Source organism: Bombus affinis, chromosome 3, assembly GCF_024516045.1.
Source record: "Bombus affinis isolate iyBomAffi1 chromosome 3, iyBomAffi1.2, whole genome shotgun sequence".
In the NCBI taxonomy this organism is placed as follows: Eukaryota; Metazoa; Arthropoda; class Insecta; order Hymenoptera; family Apidae; genus Bombus; species Bombus affinis.
The window spans coordinates 1409512-1437139 of record NC_066346.1 but is presented as its reverse complement, the minus strand read 5'-3'; the positions used below and the strand labels follow the sequence as shown (position 1 = coordinate 1437139).

General features: G+C 40.1%; 1 protein-coding gene across 5 annotated transcripts in view; it reads left to right on the top strand.

Annotated features, from left to right (window-relative positions):
* Positions 1-26583, top strand: part of LOC126914210 (pituitary homeobox x) — a 46452-nt gene extending 19869 nt beyond the window's left edge. For 2 of the 5 annotated variants that reach the window (XM_050717846.1, XM_050717845.1), the window contains exons 2-3: positions 4428-4666; positions 25533-26583. In XM_050717846.1, the coding sequence (XP_050573803.1) occupies positions 4428-4666; positions 25533-26330 (1037 nt within the window). In that variant the 3' untranslated portion in view covers positions 26331-26583. Of the gene's footprint in view, positions 1-1148; positions 1347-4409; positions 4667-25532 lie in introns of all 5 variants that reach the window. The other 3 variants (XM_050717843.1, XM_050717841.1, XM_050717844.1) reach the window with 3 other exon arrangements.
* Positions 26584-27628: the final 1045 nt, after the last annotated feature.

Genomic DNA, 27628 nt, shown 5'->3' with positions numbered 1-27628 from the left:
TTCTTTTCTTTTCTTCTCTATCCTTTTCTTTTCTCTTTCTCTTTTTTATTTTCCTGTGGCAGTGGAGCACCCAATGTGAATAAATAACGCGAGGGAAAAGTATGCTGCTGTTAATTACGAGACAAAATAGTGCTTCGTCGGGGTTCTCGGGCTGTGAAGTGCGTTTTTATACGCGCGATTTTTCACGTACGCTTGTTGGAAACGAAAACACGAGTCTGCCATTCGAAACGATGTTTTGTCAGCGTGAATCGAATATTTTTACACGAGCTACGACACCGTTTGTTGTCGTTGATCAGTTGCAAAGACTGGTAGGTGTTTCTGTGCTGGTTCGATAGTTTTGTGCCTTCGAAAGTTACAGTTTATGTAGTTTACTTGTAACGTTCGTTGCATTCTTTCTCGCGACACTAAACGAACGACCGATACCAATTGAACGATTCTCGTCTTTTTACTGAAATTGTCGAACATCGACGAGCGAAGCAGTCGATAAATGTTATACACCGTAGAATGGAAAAGAGTATTCAAGAATTTGGCGATTATAACACCAGCACGTAAATAAATCACGAGAGTTACAAAAATGAAATCGGATAAGACTGGCTCGTATTGGCCCAACATTTACTAAGCAGGACAAAAATATGGAAGAGAAAGATATATAAGTATCGAAAAACAGAAAATTTGTTTGGATAAAACGAGAAGGAATAGGAGAAAGTGTAGGAGGAAAGACGGAATTGCAAAAGATAGAATTTTCCTTTAAAATTCTACGTCTGTTGGCAATCAGGATGTTCGATCAAATCTTGCGGTTAGATCTCTGGAAAATGAAATCAAATAAAACTACCTCGCATTAATACGTATCTAGGTATAAAAGATTTATTAAGAAGCTAAAAGGGGAAAATCGCGAAGATAAGATAAGCTGCTTGGATAAGAAAAATAGACAAATGGGCAGGATCGTTTACATTTTCTCAAATATTCAACAAACCTTTGCCTTGTAACCCTTCTTTTCCACTTTGCCGGTCGAGGAAACACCTTTGTCGTATTAGAAGGGCCGAAACTGACCCCGCGGGATTCCGGATTAGTAACGAAATAAGTTAGTAAATAGCGAAGCTTGCGGAGAGCTTAGACGATGTTGCAAGAGGGTGTGATGCGTTTTGCAGTATGGGCACAGGGCGACTTCCGGGACGAGGTGACCGGGGGTTTGGCGAGGCTCGATTTGACGGGTCACGGAGCTCACACTCCCGGTGGCAGCAACCCCAGTACACCGGGTGCGACACCCACGACACCCTCCGGTGGATTTTCTACCGCACAGCCTAGGTCCCGCACGAACACGACACACAGGCCGGATATTCGAAAAGGTACGCCTCGCCACTTTACGAGCAACTTCTCTATCGCAACCCCTTCCTCCCTGTTTATTCGTTTCACTAAATCAATTCGTTTGACGTTTCTCTTTTTCTTTTTCCGATTTGTTTTTTTTAACGTTAACCTTCGTCAACGTTGCGCTTCTTCGTGATAGAGTGGTTCCGCTTAGATTCGTTTGTCTTCGAGGTGATTTGCCTCCGGTTAAGTGGAAATTGCGTAACGATAGAAATTCGATAAAAAATTGTTGGATTTCGTTGTAGACTGTGTATTTAGACAATAGATGCGGAGTAGTTAACGAGAATAGCTCGTGACCAAGAGTGGTATAGAGGAGATAGATAGTTTAGCTCGCTTCTGCATGATCTTTCCTCGTTTATGGTTATTTTCGACGAGTAAGGGGAATTCGTAGTTCGTGGAATTAGTATGCGTAGAATTAGTCGGTGTACGTACGTGCAAGTTGTCGAAGGGACATGATTTAACAGTTTCACAGGTCTGTAGAATAATTCAACGAATGAAAATGTTTATCGTAGAGAATATTACGGATGTACCGTTTTAAGATTTCGAAATAACTTTGGGCAAGTATCGTTACCACGTGAACTGGTGAAAGCAAGGACAAAAGATCTAGAATAAGGAGCTATCGAATTTATCTTAAACGTAATTTGTCTTGAAAATATGTATTCGGTACTTTCGATCCACTCTTTCATCTATAACAGATTTTCCTGTATAACGTTACTATATAGCTTCGTCCTAACGATACTACTAACTGGCTTTTATCAACAAAAATGTAATCGTGTGTTAAATCATCCAAAGCCAAGAAACTTTGTATTAATATCACGATCAAACACGTTCTTCTTAACAAAAATCTTGAAACAACACGCTTCTACGATACGCTTACGTAACCTCGATCGATCAACCGAAAAGATTATTTTAACGCAATATTCTCAATCCATTAAACTGCTGTGCAAATAATACATACATAAATAATACAAATACATAGAGTCGCGTGTGATCTTTGCGCGAGGAAAGGCAAAGGTTCGCGCATCGATCAAGTAGGATAGCATGGAGATTCCAGCGGGAAACGATGCCGAGCTGCCGTCTCACGAACGACTGTGAAATCAAATGATAACAGAGAGTGGCGTTGTCGGGTGCAGCAGGAGAAAGACGAGGAAAATGCTGGCGTCGTTTGTTTGCAGGTTTGTTCGGCACTTAGCCGGCACTCTCGCAGCCGCCCCAAATCCCTGCAAATTGAAATATCTCCCGGAGTCTTACGGGCCTGGTTAACAACAAACCCCGGGGACGGATCTCACTTCACTCGTTGTAATCCCGAGACGAGGGCGAGGCCTCTCGTGCTCCTTCGACCGAGTCCAGCACGTTCCTCTCATTCGCGCCAGTCAGCCGAGAAAGATGTTTGAATTCCACATACTTCGATGAGTAACTCTCATTTGGACGAATTAATTGCCTGAAATTTATTGGATATAAATTGACGAGCTTCTCTCTTTTTTTCAATATCGCTTAAATTTGTTTTTAGTTTAGCTAATTATTTTAGGGATCGATCTTTATGGAAACTAGGATTATGATAACCCGAAGAAAGAATACGTTGTACGTTGATTTGCACTATGCGTCGAACCGCTTTTATCATGGGGAAATTTCATTGTAAATTGCGGCCAAACTGAGGAAAAATTTGTGCGTTAGGGAGTCAAGTAAGAGGGACGATGTAACTGTATTTTGGATATTGGCGAATGGAAAACGAGCCGAGATAAAATTGAAAGAAGAAACTCTTTGTTTGTAGACTTATATACTTCCTCTTTGGGTAATTTCCGTGTTTTCTTTTCTTCTTTCATAAATATTTCAAAGTTTTATATTCGTACTTTTTACTAATACGATTATATGTCTTGTTTTTAGATATATTTTGACAATTATCTACTCCTTTTTTGAGAAATAGTTGCAGCGCGTTGTTTATTTGAAAGTCTTTGTTTGACGGAATCGAACTTACTCCGAATTACATCTGAAATCTTTCGTTTCTTCTACGAATTTAAATTCATCTTGTATAAAACACGAAGCAAATATTTTTCAACGATAAGATCGGTATTAAGGCAATTAACGATACAGAATGGCCTATAAAGTATATTATTGCTTCAACCCCTGGTAACGTGTACTCTTTGTCATACGACTAAAATATCTTGTGCCACGAGAACAGTGAAGCTTCATGTACGACATTACAAACCTAGGTAGATTAGGATCATACTGAATAAATTGAAACACGGTGATAAAAAAAAGTCGAACGTTCTTCGTGACGCGACTTGGTTGGTATCGGAGCGACCTCATGTTGGGTTGCCACCTCTGTAAATAGAAATGGTCGTCTTAGTTAGAAGATAGTTAGCGGCATCATCAGACGCAGTGATAGCGGTGCTCTTTGAAAAAAGAGGCAATCGATCACACGGCTGTCAATACGAGTAAGGGAAGCTGGCGATTTGCTGCCTGCGGAGTCAGGGGTGAAATACCCTCACCTGTCACTGTCACGGTCATGACAAACACATTCGTGTTATTCTCGAACGGCAGGGTACGGTCTAGCCACGGCAGAGATTACCGATCAAACGGTCTAATCGATCCATGATCGTCACGTCGTATGGTATTACACACATGTAGTATAATATATCTATGTATCTCAATATTTAACGAGTCACGCTATTGAATATTTTGTCGATGGATTTTGCCGAAATTAATATTTAACAAGGTCTGTAATGTTCTTTCGCGAGTCGGTTCACATTTAGGTGGTCCCTTAATTCCATGAAGATTTCGATATATTCGATTAACTACGAAAGCTTTTAAATATCGTAATGGGAAAAATGGAACAAAGAAACGAATAACAGATAATCCGCTAGGCTACGAGTGACTCACATTTTGCTGTTTCACGCGAGAAAGATCATTTCCCTCGTTGCAACGTCGAATGTGTGATTTATTCAGATTTTGAGACTCGATTTATTAATCGTAAAGGCACATTGAATTCTCGTAGTATAAGCGGCATGGTTTTCTAGAGAATGTGATATTTTAACACATTTCAGATGTTGCGACACCGACAGAGGTGAAACACGAATTGGGCGCCGGTGGAGGAGTGGTCTCTCCGGATGGTGTAGTTGGGGTAAATAACGCGGACGATAAAGATGGAAAGAAGAACAAACGTCAAAGGCGGCAGAGGACGCATTTCACGTCCCAACAACTTAGCGAGCTGGAGGCCTTGTTCCTGAGAAATCGGTATCCGGATATGTCGACCAGGGAAGAGATAGGTCTGTTCACGAAGCTTCCCGAACCACGAGTCAGGGTGAGTGACGATTATTCCTAATTTGATAGTCTGCGATTTACTTTTATGCAAATTTATATTTTCACGGATATAAATAAAAGAAAAGAACTTGAACAGAATTTTGTTTTATCTGTGAAAAATTATAATGTTTACTCCGCTTTGAATATTTTATAGATCTCCGTATATTACATGCCTTCTGTACACTTTCTCAAATTTTGTATAAATGCATAAAAATTCGCAGTCAACGAATTGCTTACGTTTTTCTACGATATTGCTGAGAAATCCATTTTTGCGTTTTGCTGGAAGAAAAATATTCTCGATCGATCTTTGATTAAATTGTTATTTTCAATAATATTTTTACGATAATCGAATGTTTTTAATTTCGTTTATTACGATTTTCCCAGAGGGAAGGATGAATATTTTCTCGAATCGTTTTAATTTTTCTGAATTAAAGAACGATATAATGATTTACCGAATTTTGGCTGCGAAGAAAGGAACATTTATTTTTGCTAATTGTTCAACCGGTACTTAGAGTACTACTGGTGTTTCGATCGATTTACAGTACATCGCTAGAATACTCGGGGACTAAGCGAGTTTATCTCGCCTATAGCGCTACAAATAAAAAATTAATCTTACATTGCGAAATATGATGCAGTTTTATAGCAAATGACTATCACGCAGTGTTTATATGTATACTTATATTAAATAACCATTGCGAGAGTTAAAAGTTAAGATGCGATACTTTCATAATTTACTATATGTAATATGTAATTCTATTCTTATCAAAAAGTGACAACTTTCCTATACTTTAGAATGAAATTTGATCGTAACGAAAGATTGATAACTAGGTGAAAAAATGTCATCTAGTATCACGATAAAAGTATTCTTACGCGAAATAAATTAATTCCAAATACAATATATAAGTCAGTAATAAGACAATTTGCATCGATAGCAAAATAATATTATCGGTATATCATCAGTAACAAGGAACAGTATATGATAGTATTCATTTAAATAATTAATATCAATAAATAATCGTATTAAGAGCTGTTTAATCGGTGAATCCAGACACTTTGCAAAAAATCTAATTTCATCGAGTGCTAAATAATCGCGATTATTTGAAAGATTTGCAAGACTTATATTTGAATTAAACTTTCTATAAATTTCCATCAACGAGTCTGTCGATCTTGTGATTAATTATTTTTTACGGAAGACACATGATCGTACAGATAATCGATAATTTTTGATGAATTTTTCGTTATTGCGTGAAGGTAACGCATCGCTATCAGCGTTTTCTCGCGTTATCACCGGTTGACCGAACGTCTATCGATCATGCGTCTAATTTCGGACAAACAAGTTTTGGAGAATGGAGATTCATCTATCCGCGTCGATGCATTGTTTTTCCTCGTTGTAAACGGAGTTGCTCAACTCATTCTGAAAGATCCGAGTCAGAGCTCGAACACGAATCAGGGTGACGTGAAATCGAGTTGATCGAAGTAGCAACAGAAACTTACAATGGGCGCATTGATGCGTTGAAGTATCGATTACAAAGGCAACAATTCATGCTCTTACTGGCCGATACCTCGAGGTCTCGCCAGTCTCGCGTCTGCAGACATGGCTCGTGACCGGAAAATGCCATTTCTTTGCCCACCGAACCTGATATTTTCGAGAAGTAGGCGGTCAATTTTTCTGCTTGTCTTACGCGCCTGATGTGTGAAGTTCAACAACGAGAATTTCGAACGTTAGTCAGCGAGAAATATGAATATGAGGGAAAATCTTAAACTAATGGAATGGAATACGTGGCGAGCTGCTTATTAAAACACAATATACATTCTACTTTTCTATTTGTAGATTTCTAGAAGGTGATTTTATTTCAATTAATACAAATATGTCTCTCGATTTTATTCATTCCGTACGATTGGAAGCTACAGTTTTGATTAACTACATATTTATCAAACATTAGATTCCGTCATACCGCGATTTGCAGCACAAAAATGACTAAGCTTATTATATCGTACCTATATTAAAATCGATAATTATTGGAAAAATATTTTGCAAGTAATTAAAAAGAAAACTTCGTACGTTTAATAGTCACGGAGATAAAAATTCTTCTGTGAAAGTAATTTTCGTAAGGATCGCCAGGGTCTGTAAGCTTTAAAAGTTTATACTTTTTAACCAATTTGGCGTACCTACGCAAGCCCCATAAAATTCTTTTACAACTCTGTAACACATTATAAAACGTTCTTCCGTTATCTAACTCATCGCATCGCGCTCTAAAAGAAAAAAAAAAACACGGCACTGAGCAAATAAATTCATAAACTTAAATATCGAAAGTTACGAGAAATGCTGAAAGGAAAAATAATATCGAAAGGACCAGCAAGGTGAACCTTCTGTATCGTGAACGAAGAAAAAATTCATCGCCAGTCGTTTCGGAGTAAAACGCGAGCAAACGAGACGAACCCACGTCTCGTTCCACAATTTGAGTTGGATCAAGCGACCGGGACATGCTTCTCGACTTGACAATCCTCGCGGTTTCGTGCGTTTCAGCGAGGCTTTTAGGAACGGTCATATCAGTGGATGAGAGCCCGGACGAGAAACATAGGGATCGAAAGAGAAACAGGGATGGAAGTGGGCAGGTATGAGGTCACGTGAGGTTGCGCAGCTCACAAGGGAAGCTTTGCGCCGGTAAGCCCTTCTGGATTTATAGAACCACACAGAGCATGGCACGGTATTCCCGCCACGCCGCTATACGCCATGTACCAAAATTCTGCGGATCCCAACTATCGTGGAACCACCGATGCATTCGCGAATTTTAACGTTTTCATCGAGACACCGCTTTCTTTCCTTTGGCTTTGAAGTTAACACGGTTAACAGTGGTCGAAGTCGATCATCGAATAAGAAATTACGGGAAAACGTTACGGAAAAACTGATATTGGATCATAGTGAATACTATATACAGAAAAGGCGAAAAACAAAGTATAATAATTTGTACGGTCTTTTAATATAGTCTTTCGATACTTCAAATTCTTCGAAGGGAAAGTAATTCATAACGAGGAATAATTTGAGAAAGTTCTTCAGAATATCGTTTAGAGAGTTTAGAAAATACTGAGGATATATTTCATTCTTGCAAAAACGTAATTATATGTAACGAAATTAAGAGGGCAAGTAGAAAATGGTTAATTTGTATTGCAATTTGTGTTAGCTATTTTGTAATAAATTATATTTATTACTGGTATTTACATATTAATTGATCAAATTCCAAGTACATTACATTTCCTATAGTTTCGCAGTACTTTCATACTCGCGACACATATTTGTTACTATGAAGATGAAATTTAGAACCCGATAAACACATACTTTATAGTACAAAATATGGATATATGCCTATACTTTCTGTAATCACCGTATATACATACAAATTTCCTACGATAAACTGTTCAAATACTTTGGCAAGTCGCTGTACAAAAACCCTAAAATCTTCGCGTTAACCTTATCGGTAGACTACTCTCAAAATTTTCAATTTATCACACGAATCGCGTGTGGCAAAGCACGGTACGTGTTCCCGTCAGTTCAGGCTGGAACGCGAGGCGAAATCGTGTCTACGCTACGAACCGCGATCCTTGTCGGATCCATTCAACCGTGCTTTCGCGCTGTTGTGTCGTCCTTCGGTGGAAAGTTCTACGTGACACAAACCTGCAAACGGCGGAATTTACGCGAACCGATTCCGACGCATTTAGTCAATTCTAGCCGCGGCATTACGCTTAATTAATCCCGACGCAACATTTAATGCTTGCCGATAAATGCGCGAAAGCTTATCTATTTTGTCCACGGATTTGCCGGTATTTCAACCGATATCTGAATGGGGTGGTTCACGACCTGAGGCGAAATCGTTCGAAAGAACAGGCCGATTCGATTCGTTTGATAGGATATTTCGTGATAATGCTTCGTTCGAATTAGTCAAGTTCGAGTCGTTTGAATTTAAGTAGAATTGGTCAGCTGTGCTACGATGAGAGTAATAGCAGTTTTTATAGCGATTGTTTACTATAAAATAGATGAAACTGCTCGTTCGTAAAATTACATTCTCCCTTGCTTTATGGTTTTTCTTTTGTATTACAAATTACCTCAGGATTATAAACAATACAACGATTATTTTCTGTAAAACGAACAATAATATACGTTCGTAAAAAGCGTATAACAGTCTACATATACGAAGGTTATATTCCCGTATAATAGCAAACGATTTGCATTATAAAAATTCATAGAACTAGGCTGGCTCTTTGTTGTTTTATACTATTCGTTTTATCGCTACGTAATTTATATCACAACAACAGAAATTTATTACCGGTGCTTTCACATTTTTTCTCGGTGATTTATATGTTTCTCATATACCCAGGTAGCTTTAAAACTAGATAATCCAATTTTTAAATGAAATCTCGGCATGCGTTAAAATATATATAGGTTTATATTTAAGGGAAATCCTTTCCAAAACGATCGGTTACGTTTATTATAAGAAATTCGGCAGCCGAGAATAACATTGTAACTCAAGTAATTATTAAACTAATGGTACGATAACTTTGAGCGTTGAAACACGCGACTAGATTCAAAGTTTCAGAATCACGAGTTACTTCGCTAACTATGGGATTATCATTATGAACCAACCAAAGGATCGTCGATTCGTAGATTCACGGTCGACTCGATAGAACCGCAACTTTCAGCCGCGAGGTATTCCGCAACAACGCAGTTTCGCAAATTAGTTGACCATCGTCAGCTTGCAGAAACCAAAGGATAAGAAATCCCACAAATTCCATCCATTCGACGGGTTCGATTTTCACCTTGCCGTCGCTTCGGCGCCGCTCCGTCGATTCGCAGTCCTCGATTACAGCAGTCTATTCCGGCGCATAAAAGATCCAGATGCAGACGTTGTGTCTGCAGAACGAGTCCCAAGAAGTATAGAAAAAGGAAGACACAGCGCAGGCAGGGTGCAAGGCGTGCAAGGTTGCAGAGAAAGAAGGAGAGGATGAGAGAGGAGAGAAAGCGCGAGAGGATAGAGAGAGCTGGGTAGAGTTATCTGCAAAGAGGCAGGCGTATGTTTCGGTCGGTGGCAGCAGAGCGCGGCTGTCCGAGATAATCCGCCGGTGATTAAGACCATAAATCCATCGGCGGATTAGTATGGTTGCACCGCACACCGCGTGGCGGCGTCGTTGCACGGGACTCTCTGTATGCTGCAGCCTCCGCTATAGTACTGCAAACGTGCATCTCTCCCTTTCTTCCTCCCTCTCTATCTCACCCTCGTTGCAGCCCCTTCCTCTTGCTGCCCTTCCACTCTCTCGGTGCATTCCCACTGTTCCTATCTACCTCTATCGGTTCAGTATCGTTCTCGCTTCTTTCACCACCCTCGCGACGGACACACGTCGCTGATTCGTGTGTTGGTACACCTGCTGGAGGAACAGAGGAGGCGTACAAGAGACCGACAGAGTTAAAGCGAGGTAGAAAACGCACACGCGTAATGTACAAAGAGAGAGAGATAGAAAGAGAGATAGAGAGGCAGGGAGAGAGAGAGAAAGAGAGAGAGAGAGATAGATAGAAGGGTTAGAGAAAGGCAGATAGACGAGTAGAGGGAACGAGAGGGGCCGAGCTTACACGCCATGGGAATGGGAAATGGGACGCCACGGAATATAGGTGGACACTAACCGGTATGAGAGTGAGGATTACCGGGTGTCATCCGTATTCGGCCGGGTTAGCGGCTGTCAGCGGCCAATGCCATCGCTATATATCAATTATTACCTTTGCCATTGCAACGGCCGGTTGCATTCCGATGCACGCGTTGCGCCGTACTGCACTGCGGTCGTCCGGTTGCATATCTCTTCCGTAGACCGATTTGCATCCGGTATGCGAACGCTTTGACCCTCCCTTCTCTCTCGCCGCCCCTCGATGAACCGCGACTCGCCTTCGTTTCACCATTTACCTCTCTGTCCCGGTCTCTTTTTCGCGCCAAGCCATGTACGACTGTCGCGCTCCAACGTGAATTCCGGTTATACGCCAGGGTTTAACGTCTAACCAGCTGTTGGCAGGCCGAGCCCGCCACTTGCCAGCTCGTAAGTTCTCGTGTGCACAAAGGCTCAACGCCGGCTGTCTTCGGGATTTCGCGGCGAACGCCGCCTGATTCCGGTGCTCCGCTCTCGCGTTATGAAGCCTTTGCTGCGGCCGAGCAAAGATCTCCAGATTAACGGGCCAGTGATTGAGCCTGTAATGGCGCGGATATCTGTTACGGTGATACGCGGGATTTAGGGATAAGCAAGACGAGCTTTTCGGCCGCTTCGTTTGATTCAGGGACAGCCCTCCCGCTTTTCACCGCAACAGACACGCTTTTTCAGGGAAAAACAATTTTTAGCGGTCGAGGCCAGTCTGGTTTCGGGATTTCGTTGGATACTTTTTCAGTGCGATTGCGTGGAGGCTTTTGAAGTTGGAGGAGCGTAAAAGTTTAGTATTCGTGTAGAATTTAGGGTATATTCGTACATTTTTTAAATACCTGTTAGGCGTATATATATATATGTCGGATTGAAGTCAGGATTAAGGAGAGGGGCGTTTAATGGATTTTCATTAGGGTTGGCCATTGCCGTGATACGATGAAGAGTTTATTAGCACAGACTTATTAACAAGATTAGGCACTCGTAGCACTAGTGATAATGACCTTAGGTTCGAAACGAATCCGCGGTCAACGGTACTCTTTTACTCTTTACTCGTCGGCCACGCCTAGCTGGTACTCTCAGTTAGCCCGCGATGTAAGCACTCTATAGAAATGATACCTTAGTCGATGAAATCGTACTCGAAGCTCTCACGGTGACGCTGTCTAAGAAAAACTGCTCCACTCTCTAGCGGCACCAGGTCTTTTATATTCGTGGAGACAAGTCTTCGTTCAGAGAGTGAGGGAAATTGCCGTTGTCGTTAATTGGTCAGTCTTTGGAAGTGTCCTTCATGGAAAAGACTGTTTGCCTATTTTCGTTAATTAAGATTTAAGATTTATGACGGGTCATTAGGCTGGCTGCCGATGTTTTGCGAATATGTCTCGACAACCGGCAATCGACCTACCCATAGAATAGGGTCTGCTTATGACGAGCCATGAGACAGAAACGGTTAGTATGCTTACTATCGAGTGCCGTTACAACTATTTCTTTTTATGGAGGGCTATAGACTTTTTCATGACTTTGTTAGAAAAATGTTCGTCCCTTGACCGCGGCTACGTTCGGTGACTGGTTGTCACCTCGAACCCAAACTCATTCTCATAGATTGCAGGCAATTACAATCGGGCTGAAGGACGGTGATTGTTTAACTACGGCTATGGTGGAATCCAAACTACAATATTAGGGGTTTTTCCCCGGTTTCGACGGAAGGCTCCGGTGTCTTTCCATCTCCGACATATATAATATATGTATTTATGTTCATTTAATAATTTGTTATAAAGTATTTATTCGATTATATGTATAATATTATATTAATGACGCATTCCTGTAAATATTTCATTGATGAAATTGAATTATACATTTTACTTTATTTCATAGATACAAAAAGTAAATATTACTTATAACTGAATTGAAAGCGTCGAGTAAAACACTCTGAAATATATTAAAACAATATGTTGAAATATCTTACTCTTCTCGTCGAGATTTCTTGTTATTCTATACAGCATTAAAACTTTCACGAACCACGGATACCTTCAAATAATTGTATTATGTATATTAACATTTGTAAATTCCGAAATTTGTTCGTTACATTCCATGACTTAATAATTCGGTACATACAAACGCCTTCAATCACCGTTTAAAACGAAAATACCGTTTATAGCATGCATATAATATCGAATTCGTAGAACGTAAAATCTAACGATTCGGTACAAAAACGACACGTCTGACGATCATCTTAAAACGGAGGTATTGTTCTAAAAACGTTGTACAGGTAATATTTTTATACAACATTGATTATTTCTTTTTAAGGTCGGATTTGCCGCGCAGTGATCCGCGAAACCGAAAGTTCTCGCTTTGCGAATGCAACTTGGTGAATTCGGGCAAACCTATTCTTTGATGAGACGATATGATGGTTGTATCGGAGATTTCGAGGCACGGTAAATCGATTGCGAGCCGGTACGCTGTAAATCGCACGCGAAGTTAATACCGTTGCGGACGGGGTTGGAAAACGTCGAAGGCCGCCATGCGTGATCTGCGATATTCCGTTGGTGGATTACCAGCGTGAATATTAACCTTTTACGGTGAATTGTAGTCCCGAAGTAACGTTATCGAATTTCCGGATTTATTTTCCGCGGCTGCTCCACGGAATATCGTCCGATATTAAAACCAACGTTGGCCGTATATATAGAGGACCGATTAAATTTGCACGATTTCTTGATATGGATTTTAGCGTTGTCGGCTGGTATACATGGATAGTTAATATAATAGACAGTATTATGATTATGATATTGGTATCTTTAGTCGATAAGATTCGTGTTACAATATTTGATTTATGGTCGAAGTAAAATATAATAACTGAGAATCTATTGTACTAATATAGCGTGCTTCTAAAATGAGAAGAAAGAGAAGAAACTGAAAGTACATAATGTATAGCTATAGTGGTAAAGGACAAATCAATAATCGAATGGTAAAACGTGCTATTATCGAATAAATTGAAAGTTTCTTAAATTCTATTATTAGACGATTTAAGGATTAAAAATATCTGCCGGAAAATGAATTAAAAATAAAAGATTCTATCATTGACGCATTAACGATCAAGTAAGTAAGAAGCAGGAGTGAAATAACGCGTAAAAGATATGGAAATGCAAACACAGTTGTACAATAACAAATTTTCGGAGAATTTACAAATTTGACTAAGGGGTATTATTTCTACGATCGTTTCAAACGATCATAAACGTTTAAAACGTAAAGTAATAAATTTCTCGATAGGAAACATTAACACGAAAGATAACAAACGTGACGAGAAATTTTTCTCAAATATATTTAATCAGTTACACGCGCTTCTACTCTGAGAGATAGCGATCTAATGAATCTAATTAGATTATCATTCTGTGGAATAATTTACAGTTGATAAACTAGAAAGGAACACATCATTACGTTACACAATTAAAGATCATATTCTGCGCCAGATATTTCATATCTTCCATTTATAAAATTCAAAGTTCAAAATGGCACAGATGTAATGATAATTGCAACTAATCAATCCACCTTCCGGTGATAAGTATTTCACGGAATTCTTTCTTATCGCGAAAATATGTAGGCATAATCGCTAATCAGTGACGTTGAAAATCCTTGTACGAACCGCAAAATCATTATTTACAAACATCAATATATACAAAAGTTGATTCAGAAAGGAGCGGGATAAATCCAAGGGCGTTATTTTACTAATTTATAAATTGCGAGTATTAATAAATTTGTTCGTAAGTATAGCAAGTAACTTGGCCGATAAATGTCACGACCAAATTTTACAAATTACAAATCATTCGATGCGACTTATAATTCGACGATATATTGTGACGTTAAAAGTAACGTTTTATAATCTTGACGTGAATAAAATATAAATGTATAGATGCATGGATTAATAATAAGATAATCAAATACGATTGATTTTTTTATATGAATTAATCGTACGCATTTATAATGAGAACAAACAACAAAATATTTCAATAACTACTCTTTGAGTGATAAATTTTAAAACGCTACGTACGGTCGTCGAGCGATTTTTGAAGAAAGAAAAATACGAAAAGGAGAACACAGAAATTTGAATCCACTTCGAATTTATTACTTTATTCCATAGATCGAGTAAAATCTGTTCGTAGTTTGTAACAATGAAATTCGTCCAATCGTTACTGGAAATCAGTTTGGCCCGGATTCGAATAATGGTCGAACTCCTCCGGAACAACGTGCAAGCCGAAAAAGAAACAGATCCATCGTAAACCCTTTCGTCGCGGAAACAGGTTCCAGACAATGTTCGAAGCGATCGCGTTAACGACAGATACAGTTTCTGACTGTTGGGACGAGGAGCGAAAGAAAACAAAGACGAAAAAGGAAGGAAAAAGAACGGAAGAGAAAAAAAGGGGGTGGATGCATTGAATTCGACGCGAATCGATAGCGCGCGTAACGCAATGAGCCGTAACTATTTATAAATTACAAAGGAATGGAGGAAGCACGAGAGCTAGCTGGGACACGGCATTAAAAATCACGTGTTCCGCTTGAGCTCATAATCTCGTATAATCTTTTGCAAAGTTGTTAATACTCGCGGCTTACGGGTGTTAATTTAATATCCATACAGGTACGCCAACATTGAATATCCGAATCCCACTGGCTGCAGCTGTACAGTCCACTACCACAACGATAAAAAAAATCCATAAAACTGCTCACACCAAGAGAGAGCTAGCTGGCTTCCCATTCCATGTCGTACGCCGGCTCATATGCCGTTTGTATCGTTCAGTGTTGCCCTCCGGACCACTTTAATACAAACGATAATACTCGCTTCCGTCGCTTTCCCTTCTTTCCCTTTTTTTTTTTTTTTTTTTTTTTTTACCCAATCCTTTCCCCTTGGTCGCAACCGTCAAGAATTCGTCCGATAGCGCTGACTAATCTCAATCTTTCTTTTTTATTTTTATCGACGCATGAAGAGTGCTATCAATTATGGGTAATATAATTGTAATGGCCTCTTTTATATCGTGTCGATCGTATCGTGTATCTTTGATTTTGAAATTCTCCATGAGTAAGTGGAGAAATTATTGGTTTCGTTTCTTCCATTCTTTTCTTTGTTTCGATTCGCTAGAAATTCGTAAACAATCGGGCACGAGGGAATATCGATACGTCAACTGTTAATGTAATTGTAAATTGTAATGATAGAATTGTATTGTATTTTATTAAGCGATACGTGATGCTTCTTTGATTTTTTTCCGTTCTAGTTCGTTGAAATTTCGAAAATAATCAGTAATAATTTGTAAAATACATTATACATTACTATATATATTTATATTTATATTTAAGCATTATACATATATTGCTTATGTATGATGATGTAGACAAACATGAAACATATTATACGGTTCGTGTATATTTTTTTAATAATAGTATTCGTTTGCATAATGCGTAGTTCATAACACAATTTCTCTTTTAATATGTCTTTTATGCCGGTAGTTAGTATGTCTGAATGATAAAAAATTCATTTATAAACTCGTTGGTCCATATCGACTTTTAATTTAGGATCATTTTGTTAAACGTTACCAATCTTAGATATTTAAAATGATAATGACCCGACAGCACGGCGCTTCATTAATTAATAGATCTAGTAGATTAGATATGTATGATAATATCTATTTCTATCTTTCCTTTTTTATTTTCTAGCTCTAATACTCTTTCGCTCTAGTACTCGTCTATCTCTAGCACGAAAACAATTTGGAAGATTGAAAATACATTTTGTTTCGTACTATCAATCTCTCTTACGTTCGACTTATATTTCGACGTAGCCTAATGGCTATAAAATAGTATTAAAATCGAACAACTTATGATTTTACTAAACTAATAAAAATCAATTATTAAAAAGTTATTATTTAATTAATTTTATTGCTATTTACATTTTAAATTTCTGCTTTATTCAATGAAATCGATCGAACCGTATGAATTTTACAATAGTCATCTTTAAATTGTATTGTCCATGTATCGTGGAAGATCACATATTCATAACAAAAACCAAAGTAATTTATCAAAAACACTTTGAGGTAACTATCATAGTCTCCTTTAGGTCCTTAGAAAGATCGTAATATGTTGCAGTTGCGTTCGATATAGTCTTGATAGTTGCGAATATTCTCAATTACGTGAAAATGCTTTCAAACTATTCGCCAAACCAGATCTTGCGCTGTCGTCTTCCGTAAGATTGTTTCGTCGTCTTGGCTACGATCCAACAAAGTTGTCTCGTTGTCCGCGGCATTTTGAAACTTTTGGAACTGTCACGCGATTTCACGATAGATGTTTTCATTTAAATCTAATTAATTAAGTTTCCCTTCAGTCCTAGAGATACTTCACCAATCGAAGTTATTCCGTAAACATTTTAACAAAATCAACAAAGATCTATCGTGCCCTTAAGATCGTATAGGGAAATCATTCTTCCATACTATATTTATCTAATACTTTATAAATCGAATTGCTATGTAAGTGACATACGTAGCCAAAAATTTGTAAGCTATATTGCCTCTCCTGCCAATCGTGTTAATCGTTCGATGTTAATCAATCAATGCTACGAATATGATAGCGATTTCTATTCTTTCGTAATGGATTCTTAAGTACGAAGTATTCCATTACTGAAATTTAATTAAACAGCCAATATGATTAAACCTGAAAATCGAAACCTCGAACGATTGTTCGCTGAATCCTAGCTCCACTTTGACCAAAATGTGCTATAGACCTTTATTTCCATACGATTATCAACAATCAAATATTCTCTCGATACAGTCAACATTCGCGCACAACAAATCTCTTCTATAATAAGATTTTTCATAATTACGAAGTTGAACGATGACCAAAGGCGATCCTACCTCGTATCCAGTCCTGACAACGCGATTTCGCCGCACGCAGCCGCATATTCATAGCAATTCTTGTGGATATACGCGCGCGTGCGCGACCAACCGTGCACACATATTCACGTGAACACGATACAAGTACGAACTGGCTCCCTCTACGTAGGATGTAGCCATTCCGGCTGATCCATCTCGCCGTTATAGTGAGATTTATGGAGACGGTACCGTTGGAAACTGAGACTGCCTGTTCTGGAGGTGGGAGGGACGAAAAGGGGTGAGAAGAGGAATAGCGAAAATATGAGAAGAAAAGGGAAGGAAGAAGCGTACGGGGGTGGTATAAGCACGCGTGAATGCATGAAAGCGGCCAGGATGGCGGACAGTGTCGAAAAAAAGACGATTGCAGAATTGGAGGATGAGACGAAGGATAAAAAGAATTTGTGCTAGGAGCCATGATGCTTCTTTGCCGTATCCTAGTGGATACGGTTCTTCATTCGAGAATATTTGGCCATGAAGATATGCTTGGATAGCGTACAGTTACTCCTATTGAGTTATATCTCCTATTTTTCTACTATTCTCTCTTTAGAATTAGTAAAAGCAACGGATCTCGTGATAAATATTTCAAGGTTTGAGATATACAAATAAAAAACCTTGCACCTTTATCGTCCATTTTTTACGTCTTTTTCAATTAATAACACCAACAATTTGAAAAATGGCATACTAGAGCCAATATCTTCGTAAATGCCCGACAAGCAAGCTGTCTCTAAACTGCCACGGCAATCGTCCAAAGTGATGTCCCTTCGGGCTCGTCAAAGATGTATAGAGCTGAAAAAGTGGCGGCATCGGACGAATAAGTAGCGGGCAGATTTTCACGGTCCTAAAATCCTCTCGGAGTTCCCCGTTATCCAACGAGATTTCTTCGCGAAATTTATTTTTAACGAAGTGCTGTCTCCAGGCGTCTTTGGCCGTCGTGAAACAACCATATTCGTTAACGTGTTTCTACTACCATTACGAAACGTAAAGAACAGGATGGAAGAAATAGCCAGTCGAAATAGGATAAAACCAAAGGCAATTATATTTTCAAAAGTTTCAAAGTTTCTGACGTTGTCGTATTTACATATATTCGCCGCAAAAAGATATTAATTCATCGACAAAAACCAAATCACACTATACGTATACCTACTTAATTCTGCTCTGATTTTCCAACATTTTATATCTCAATTTCCCTTTAGTTTCTCAGTTCTTCAGCATACGGTTGAAGCGAGAAATCACACATAAAAATAATTATTCTTTCGCGTTCGTCCGTCCAGAGACAGACGTATCTACTTACCTCTGGTACACGGTACAACAGCTCACGCACTACACCGCTAATGAAATTTCAAAAAGTTTCGTACAACACACGCAGTAAAAAATCACGGGAAAATTTCCTAGAAATGTTCGAATACTTTCGTCAGCTACTGTACCTATTATCTATGGGATGTAAGTAGATATGTCCGTTCTCGCACAGGCAGACTTTATTACGTTAATAAAGAACAGACTCGAAAGCGGTACATACGAAGGTATCCTCTGAGACCTATATAAAGGAAGAAACCAATTTTTAAACGAATACATGCATGAAATAACAGCTTTGCCGCGACTAACTAGAAACATCCACGAGTTACGCGAACCACCGTACATCGGCAAAGTATTTAGACCTTTCAATTTCACCATACTATTACCAAGGCTACATTTACAAAACCATATACTGCGCTATAACCGCTCGAGATAAAATTGCGCGGTACTCGATTTTGAGGCAACGATATACTCTATCAACTCTAACTCTACTTCCGATACACAAATACTGTTACTCTGGTGAAAAGATGCGTCTTGGAAGGAAAGAGCAACGCGTAGTCGTGCATGGACCAGGGGTCCCGTAGATTTCGAGGTCGTAGGTGTGCGCATATGTCGAGTAGACGGAGGGATGGTGGATAATATAATGATGGCGTCGGCTGGGCAAGGAGGGGCGGGGCTACGAGGGGATCAATATTATCCTCCTCCACCTCCACCTCCGCATTTTCCTCTGCCGTTCCCCTCTCTTCACCGACGACCAACCTTCCCTCTGTGTTCCCCTCGTTCCCTTCTCGTTCCTCCTGTTCTCCACCACCATCGTCGTCTCCACCCTACAACCGTCGACCTTCTCTCCCTTCTACCGACGTTCCTCCTTCGCCTCCTCGTCCTTCTCTCCGACCGCGACGTCTCCCGTCTTACGAATCGAATTGCCGGGCCGACGCGACGCGACGCCTCGCTACGTTCCGACTCGCGTGTATGTATGTATGTATGTGTGTGTGTGTGTGTCTGTGTGAACGAGCGCGCGCGCGCGCACGTGTGTGTATGGAAGTAAGTACTTACATACGTGTGCACGTTGTACACGTGTGTTTGTGACTGTGGCTTCGAACGCAGATTGTTTATCACGATAGGAGGCACAAGCGATTCGTTGATCATGAGCAACGACTTTTCAATGCTCGGCTAGTTTTTTGAGTATCGCTGGATCAACGCTGATTTCGAGTAACTGCAGAGCTTTCTGAACGAGGCCGTGAATGGCTGGCAGTGGGTTTTCTGGTATTATGGTTTCATAAAGGCGAAATTCTCTGAAAAAGTCGCAGGGAACTCGAGATTTTAGAAATATATAGGAGTTTGCTCGCCTGCGAAAAGAGAAGTTTTAATTGCTTATATTATTTGTTGGTATTTGATAGTTGAGAATTAATAATGCGTTGCAATGATACGACATCAATGCAGAGCTATAGCAACGTATGAGATATAATAATATAGCGACGAGTAAATAAGATACAGATTTAAAAGATGTAAGTATTTTGCACGAATATGTAAATTCTGGACGACACGATGCATCGATACTAAGAAAAGCTTTTTAGGAATCGTCTCGAAAATTTATTTTTCGGTAAAAAGTACTCTGGCGGTAAATTAATTAAATCATCAAATTTTTACAACGTTTTCGATTATTGACTCTGTGCGATTAGGTTCGAATGTAATCTTAAATTAAGTTGTAACGTAAATTCGATATTGAATAATTTAATCTTTTTTTCTCTATTGTATCGATTAAGAAGATGTATTCAATTTAATAGAGCGAATGCCGTATTTTTATTTTCAGTTCTGTTCGTTTATCTATAATAGTTTTCTTTCGTATAACAGGTATTTGAACGCAATACTTGAAGTTATTTTCTAAATAACATCGACAGTTTACGATAAATATCGTTTTATTCCTACTTTGAAAAACGTGTAGATATCTTTTGTATTGTTTTCAGGTAGTAATACGAATCACATCGATATTTGTGTTTCAAACGCATTCTCTCGACTAAATATATTTGGTTTTAAATTTTAAAAATACAATCTCCCGCGTCGTTTGTTCAGAATTACAAGCATATTCGTTTTACATAACGTTTATGTAGCACGAAGGCGAATGTAAAATTTAAAAAGAGGATTTTTCCGCTTGTTCCGTTTTATTTTTATTATATCCCGCAAAAATTTGTACGAACAAATGTTTTATCCATTTATCCATAAATCTATAATATTAATCAATGAATTTGTACGTGTATGAAATCTTTTCACCGATAATTAACTTTAGTTTATTACAAAAATGATTACAACTAACACATTCGTATACGTGTATATTATCTATTTTAGAAAAAGAACAAACGATTGCTTCTCTCCGAATAAATTCGTCTATCGAGCTGTTAAACTCGTCTTTAGAGATACGTTTCACCCACCTGTATCTCAAACAGCAACAAGATTGACATATTGAAAGAAAAAAAATAGGCTAACAGCGTGACCACCTCGTACGAAACGAATCGCGCTTATCCGATTGTTCAGTGGCCGTTGCTAAGTCGTGGGATTACCTTGTATGGGGCAGCATTTTCGGGGGTGTCTATATAATGCTAAAACGTATATGTGGCACAGAAAAGACGATCAAGGGTGGCCAATGCGAGGTTGGGGAGGTAAAAGCTGGTCGGTTGGTGGGGGCTTGATTGATGAGCTAGCCCCGGTCACGGTCTCATTACATTTATATAAGCTTTCGTAGATTGAGCCGTGCACGGAAGCTTACGCGGTGGCGAGGGGTCGTGATTTGATGAGGTTTTATTGCTCGGATGACGTGACGGGAGCCATTGTTCAAGCGGTTGTCGAGTGGAAAACATTGGATTCGATTTATCGCGTCTACCAACTTGCTTCTCGAATTACCTTTACTTCCATTAAGCAAAAATCCAACGACCGACAAATCGCAGAGACAACCAAATAATTAGAGCGTGTATTGTCGCTGATTTATTAGGGTTGGAAGAACGTACGAAGGAAGAGTAATTGACGATGTCTTAAAATTGACGCCTGTAAAAATTCTTCGTGTAGTTTCATCGTTGATAATCGTTTAATAGGATGGTCGTGAATTTTTGATATATTTTATGATTTAAAGGAAGTCGATTGATTCGAAGGAATTTATTTTTATTTTTCTATATCTTCGTGTAGTTTCATTGTTGATAATCGTTTAATAGGATGGTCGTGAATTTTTGATATATTTTATGATTTAAAGGAAGTCGATTGATTCGAAGGAATTTATTTTTATTTTTCTATATCTTCTCGCGGCTTTAATATAAAATATTTTCGCGGGCCAATGTATCTATCGAAATCCTTTTCCCTGCAGCTTTATAATACAAATGGCCGCTACGGTTGCTGTTAACGCCGGTCAAGATCGTTTTTCGAAAATTATCAGCACGCTGGTTAATCCGTCGACTTCTATCGTGACTGGCCCGATTCGAAAGTTCATTCATCAAGCTTATGAGCCAGCAGAGTCGACTCGAATTCTGGGATGCTGTTAAAGTTTATGGGCGCGGTCTTGTGTGTGTATACGAAACGACTCGCGCGCGCCTTCCGAGAGTTTATTGATTCTCGAGCCACGGCATCTTTCGGCCGCTGTTCTGTCCTATCGAGTTTACTCCCCCTCTTTTGGCTTACCGTCGCCCCGTGTCATGTCTACGGGGTTGCTTCGTGAAATCTAATGATGTTCCTGCTCAGGAAGGAAAGTTTGCTCATACGCCGCCCGTACGAAGGGGAAATATTTTTCTCGCGCCACGAGATACTCTGCTCTTTCGTGAAATTCATAGGGGAGGAAAGTCGTATGGTCTTTGGATTTCGATGTTGGTCGCGGAGTTCCATTATCGTTGACGAGATGTTTAACGATTGGACATACTGGCAGATTTGATAAATCTTTGCTACTTGTGAAATAATAAACAATAAGTTTTATAACATATAATAACATGGCATACATTCCAACTTATCTCGACCAATTTTTCTTTAACCTCGCGTTACAAACTTTCATAGCGTTATAACGTAATCGTATTCGACGTGCTCATCTTAACCAATCAACGTTAAAAGTATTGCAATATCCATCCAATTTCTCAAGTTCGATAATTTCAATATATTACAATTTCATCCTCTTCGAAATACTCGCTTCAAAATTGTCTTCGCAACCTACACTCACAGACAGATACACGAGGCTCAAAATCATTCCAAAGTAATCCGGAGGAACTTGGCTTCTAATTTCTGCCAGCTCAAAAAGCTCGAACAAAGATCTCCATTAAAACGGCATCGGTAATCCTTTCGATCCGACGCATCATAACGTCGCTTCTTGACCTCGCGCGATTACATGCTGCGTTCCGAGAATAATCGGCAAAAGGCAGGGCATTATTCTTCATTAGCCAGTCTTCTTCCCCTCTTTCAATGACTCGTCGCGCCTCTTAGCGTTTTCACGGCGTGATCGTACGACCATCCATCTTGCGAAGGATCCTCCAACCTTCTTCGTTGTTTCTCTCCCTCGATATCTTCCTTCCTTCCTGTCGTCCTTTTTCGCTCAAAACTTCACCTCGACGACTGAAAGCAGATACAGTGGCTCGCAAAAGTATTTGAACACTCACCATGGGAAATCTTTATTGTTGCATATTGCACGTGTTATACAAAACACCTTGAAATTTCATTAACGTTATAACCAGACACGATTTTCATTATTAAGATGGGGAAGCTTGGAAGCAACTTGAAAATGTATATAGAAGATATAAAATATTTACTGCAAACAAATAAATTTAGTAAAAAAAATTAGCATACAGCGCGAATAATTATTTTGAACATATAAAATGTGTTAAAGATCCCATTAAATATTCCGACTTATCGATATAATGGGCAATTGACTGTTTAAATTCTTTGCGTGAGATCTCTGCGAGATATAGATTTGTGCTAAATATCTTGCAAGTCCTACATACGTTTTTAAATTTGTTTCAATCTTTATGAATACGATGACGACGGTCGAGCTGGTTATAAGTGGCTAAATAATCTCTGGACAGACGAATACTGTTTCTTCAACATACTCTTCATGCTCGAAGGATGTACATATCAAGATATCATCTAACGTTTGTAAGAGGGTTTCATTGCGATATATGAAAGGGAAGAAATCATTTTTTAAATGAATGTACAATCATGAATACACACAAATACACATATCATGCTGTAAATTTCGCAAATTTTTAACTAAATATATCCACCAAATATCTTACAGCTTCTATGTACGTTTTCAAATTGATTTAGAATTATACCAATATAATCACAATAATCTGATCTCGCAGCAACGCCAACGACATTTCAAGATGTTTCCTATAGTAAGCATAATATATTCGTAAAAGATTTCTACAAATGTTCGAATACTTTCACCAACTACTGTACCATCTCTCTGGCCGAACCCTCGCCTCGGTACCCGAACCAAACGTTCCAACGTTGGTTGCCTTACAGTTACGCGAGTATCTGAGTGCAACCACCCGTATAATTGTCGGGAGCAAGCTGGTTGGGCGTCGTGGAAAAAGCATCACGAAGGAACGAGCCGAAGGCGAAGGGAGTTGGCGTCGAGGTTGAAGGGCGAATGGGAAAGGAAAGAGGGTGGAAACGGCTGACGAGCGGCTCGCCCTCGCAGTATCGAACGCGAGAGAGGGCCGCCTTGAATTAACGCCATCATATTTCAGGATGGAGGAGCTCGCCGGGGTTTTCTTGCCATTTGTCTCGGGACTCGGCCGTTTACCGAGTGTGAACCTCGCCTTCGTCCCGCTACATGAGTAATACCTGGCTCGAGCGAGTCCTCCGCGCGAAATCTGGCGAAAAACCAGAAACGCGAGCCCCGCGCGTTTCGTCCGTTTTTCAACGAGAACTGCGAAGCATAATAGAACCGGTATTCGTTAACCGATGAAATTTATATAGTTAGGGAAAAAGGGGAAGGATTTCGCGTGGATTTTTTGTGGGCGTGGGTTACATCGTTGAAGTGTAGGGTGTTTAGATTAGTTTGGACGAGTGAGAAATGACGTTGGAGGTTGGCCGGGGAGAGGGATTCCGGTAGGCGCGGTTTAGATACGGGAATTTTTTGGACCACGATTGCAATTGCTTTTTCAACGAGACATAATTGTTTCACGGTGATAAGATAAGATAATTTCCTGGTAATTGTTGTATTTAGAAGTGTTTTCCTCGGTTTGATGCGTGTCGCGGCCGTACTTGGCTGAGATACGGCTTGGTTCGTGTTCTGTTTGAAAATATTGAAATTTCTGTTTGATATGATTAAATAGAGACTTTTATTTAAAAAGTATTATTACGTTATTTACACTAGCATTAGTTTAGTTCCATTTGAGTAGGCATAACATATGCACCTGAAAGAAGTATTATGGAATTAATATAGACTTTGATAGACGCATAATGTCCATATCACTGCAGCCTCGTTTTGAAAATTTTCTTCTACAAAATGTTCGACTCAATACAAAATATTAAAACTATTAATTATTAATATTTTTACTGCTAATTCGTTGCATACGTTAATTGTTTAGATTAAATGCTGCCGTCGCTACTGTTTGTTTTTATTAAATATTCATCGGTTAAAAGAAGAACATTGTATGAAAGTGATAGGTATCAGGTATAGCAGCTCATTGATTTTTAATAATCCAAATAGGTGTTGACAACAAAGTTAAATGCAAAGAAACTTCCGACAAAAGAAGGAAAAGCAAAAGGTGAAGTTTTCGTAGCAATGAAAATATTAACTTATTACCATTCATTAGTCGTGGCTAAAAAGAAGGTCGCCAGAAAAATACAGGTCTCGTTGGTTTAATCTAATAGTACACCTCTATCGTTTACATTTACATCACTTTTGCTTGGCTAAACACTACGTCTCTAATCTTCGTACTTCTAACCGTCCATCCTATCACGACTATCGCAATTAATTATTTCTACCATAAATTATTATGTTTAACGCAACAATTTGTTCTGTCAACGCAGGTATGGTTCAAAAACAGGCGGGCGAAATGGCGGAAACAGACGCGCAACGCGAACACCGCAGCTGACGCAGTAGACTTCAAGCCCGGGTTCGGCGCTAGCCTGAACAGCTTCATCGGCCAGCCTTTCACTGACCCAGAGACGATCTACGGTTCGTACAGCACGTACAACAACTGGGCCGCCAAAGTGCCATCGCCTCTGAGCGGCAAAGGCTTCCCTTGGGTCAATACCTTGGGTTCCGTGGTACCAACCGCGTCGCACCATCATCATCACACCCAAGTCAGTCCCGTAAACTGCTTCAACGCCGCGGCGACGTCCGTGGCAGGCAACCACATGGGTGGAATGTCCGTGTCCGTGGGTCAGGCAGCCACGTCAATGTTACCAGGCATGGGATCGGGCTTAGGAGTTGCCGGTTCACCCGTGGCGGCGACAGGAGCTGCGTGTCCTTACGCGGCACCAGCGGCACCCCATCATCCCTACGGACCACCAGTATACACGCCACACCATAGAACAGCGGCAGCTCCGGAAAGCTGTACCGCGATGACATCCAGCATCGCCTCGTTACGATTGAAGGCCAGACAACACAGCAGCGGTTACAGCAGCCTAAGCGGCAACTCGTTCAGCATGGACAGCACGCCAGTCTCAGCAGCTGGGAGTCCAGTAGGTTCAAGAGCTCCTTCGGTCGGCGGTGGACCGCTCAGCGCGTGCCAATACGCCCTAACAACCGCTGGCGAGGCGAATCCTCACTCGCCAAGCAGCGCAGAAGCTCACGTGAACGCTACAGCCAGAGCCCAAGTCTGAGGTGAAGCGGGGGCTACATCTAGCCCCCATCACCACACTGTAACCGCGAATTCTAGAAGCTCCCTGGCCGGTTCCGGGAGCTCTTTGGGAGGTGGCAGTCAAGTGGTACCGGTGGGAGCTGCAGCCAACGTGTCCGCCGGTCAACAAAGCGACAATCAACTGAGAACGCAAGAGTGACCCAGGCCTAGGTCCGCCGCCTCGCCGACATTGTCGTCGACCCCTTCGTCGACCACTTCTCATCCCCCTTACCTAATGTACGACGAAGACGGGACCACGGCGGACCAGAAGATAGAGGATGACAGAAGCGTGATCGAGGCAGGAGGCATAAGTGGCGAACGTGTTATCGCGACAGCTGGAGGTATCGGAGTAGGCGTTGGCATCGGAATTGGTGGCTCTGGTGCGGGTCCTGGAGGAAGCACAGGATTAGCCAGCTATTGGCAACACGCTACCACTGCTACCGGATACTGGCCCTCGTTACTGGACTGTTGGACCACGCCGTCCATCGCTTCCACCTCGCAGACACTCTCTCTGCCACGAGACGAGAACTGAGAACAGCGCACGCTATCGTGATGCCAGCGATGTCTTCGCAAGTAATTCTTACATTAGTATCTTGGATCTGGGGATGCTAAGTATCTTTTATTGTATTTTTAATTTCTATCGTTACACTTTTAGAGGTTATGAAACTTGTGTTTTCTTAAGCTTCAACTGGCGTGGCGTGGATCAGATTGGTGATTAGTAACGAATAGACAATTTATCGGTAAATAGCTCGCCTCACAACTGATCTTATACCGTATAGGTACCAAAGGCAGATAATAAGAAGCGCAACATTAGAAAAGAAATACAAAATGTGAGAAATACACGTTATATCTGTTGTCATTGACTTTATCTATGTCACGCTAGTAGAGAGTCAATTCTTTCTTTATTTCCTTTTGTTCTGCTTTTCCTTTTTTATTTTCTTCTTTGTGGGTAGGATTTTGCGAAGACTCGTGGCATTTATGACGATGTTGAATCGTTACTACATTGCGGATATTTATGCAAATTCATATTTTCGTGGATATAGTTAAAGTAACAGAACGTTGGTAGAGAATTGTTTACTTAAATATTATACTTTGAATAATTTATATATTCCTGCATTTTCTATACATTTTTTCACGTTCAAATTTTCTATAAACGCATAAAAATTCGCTGTCTTACCGTTACATTCGGTCGTACGCTGTTCTTCATCGAAATTCATAGATCGGGCGTTTAACGATTATTTACACGATTTAACGACATTCTTCCCAGTGCAAGTAAACGGG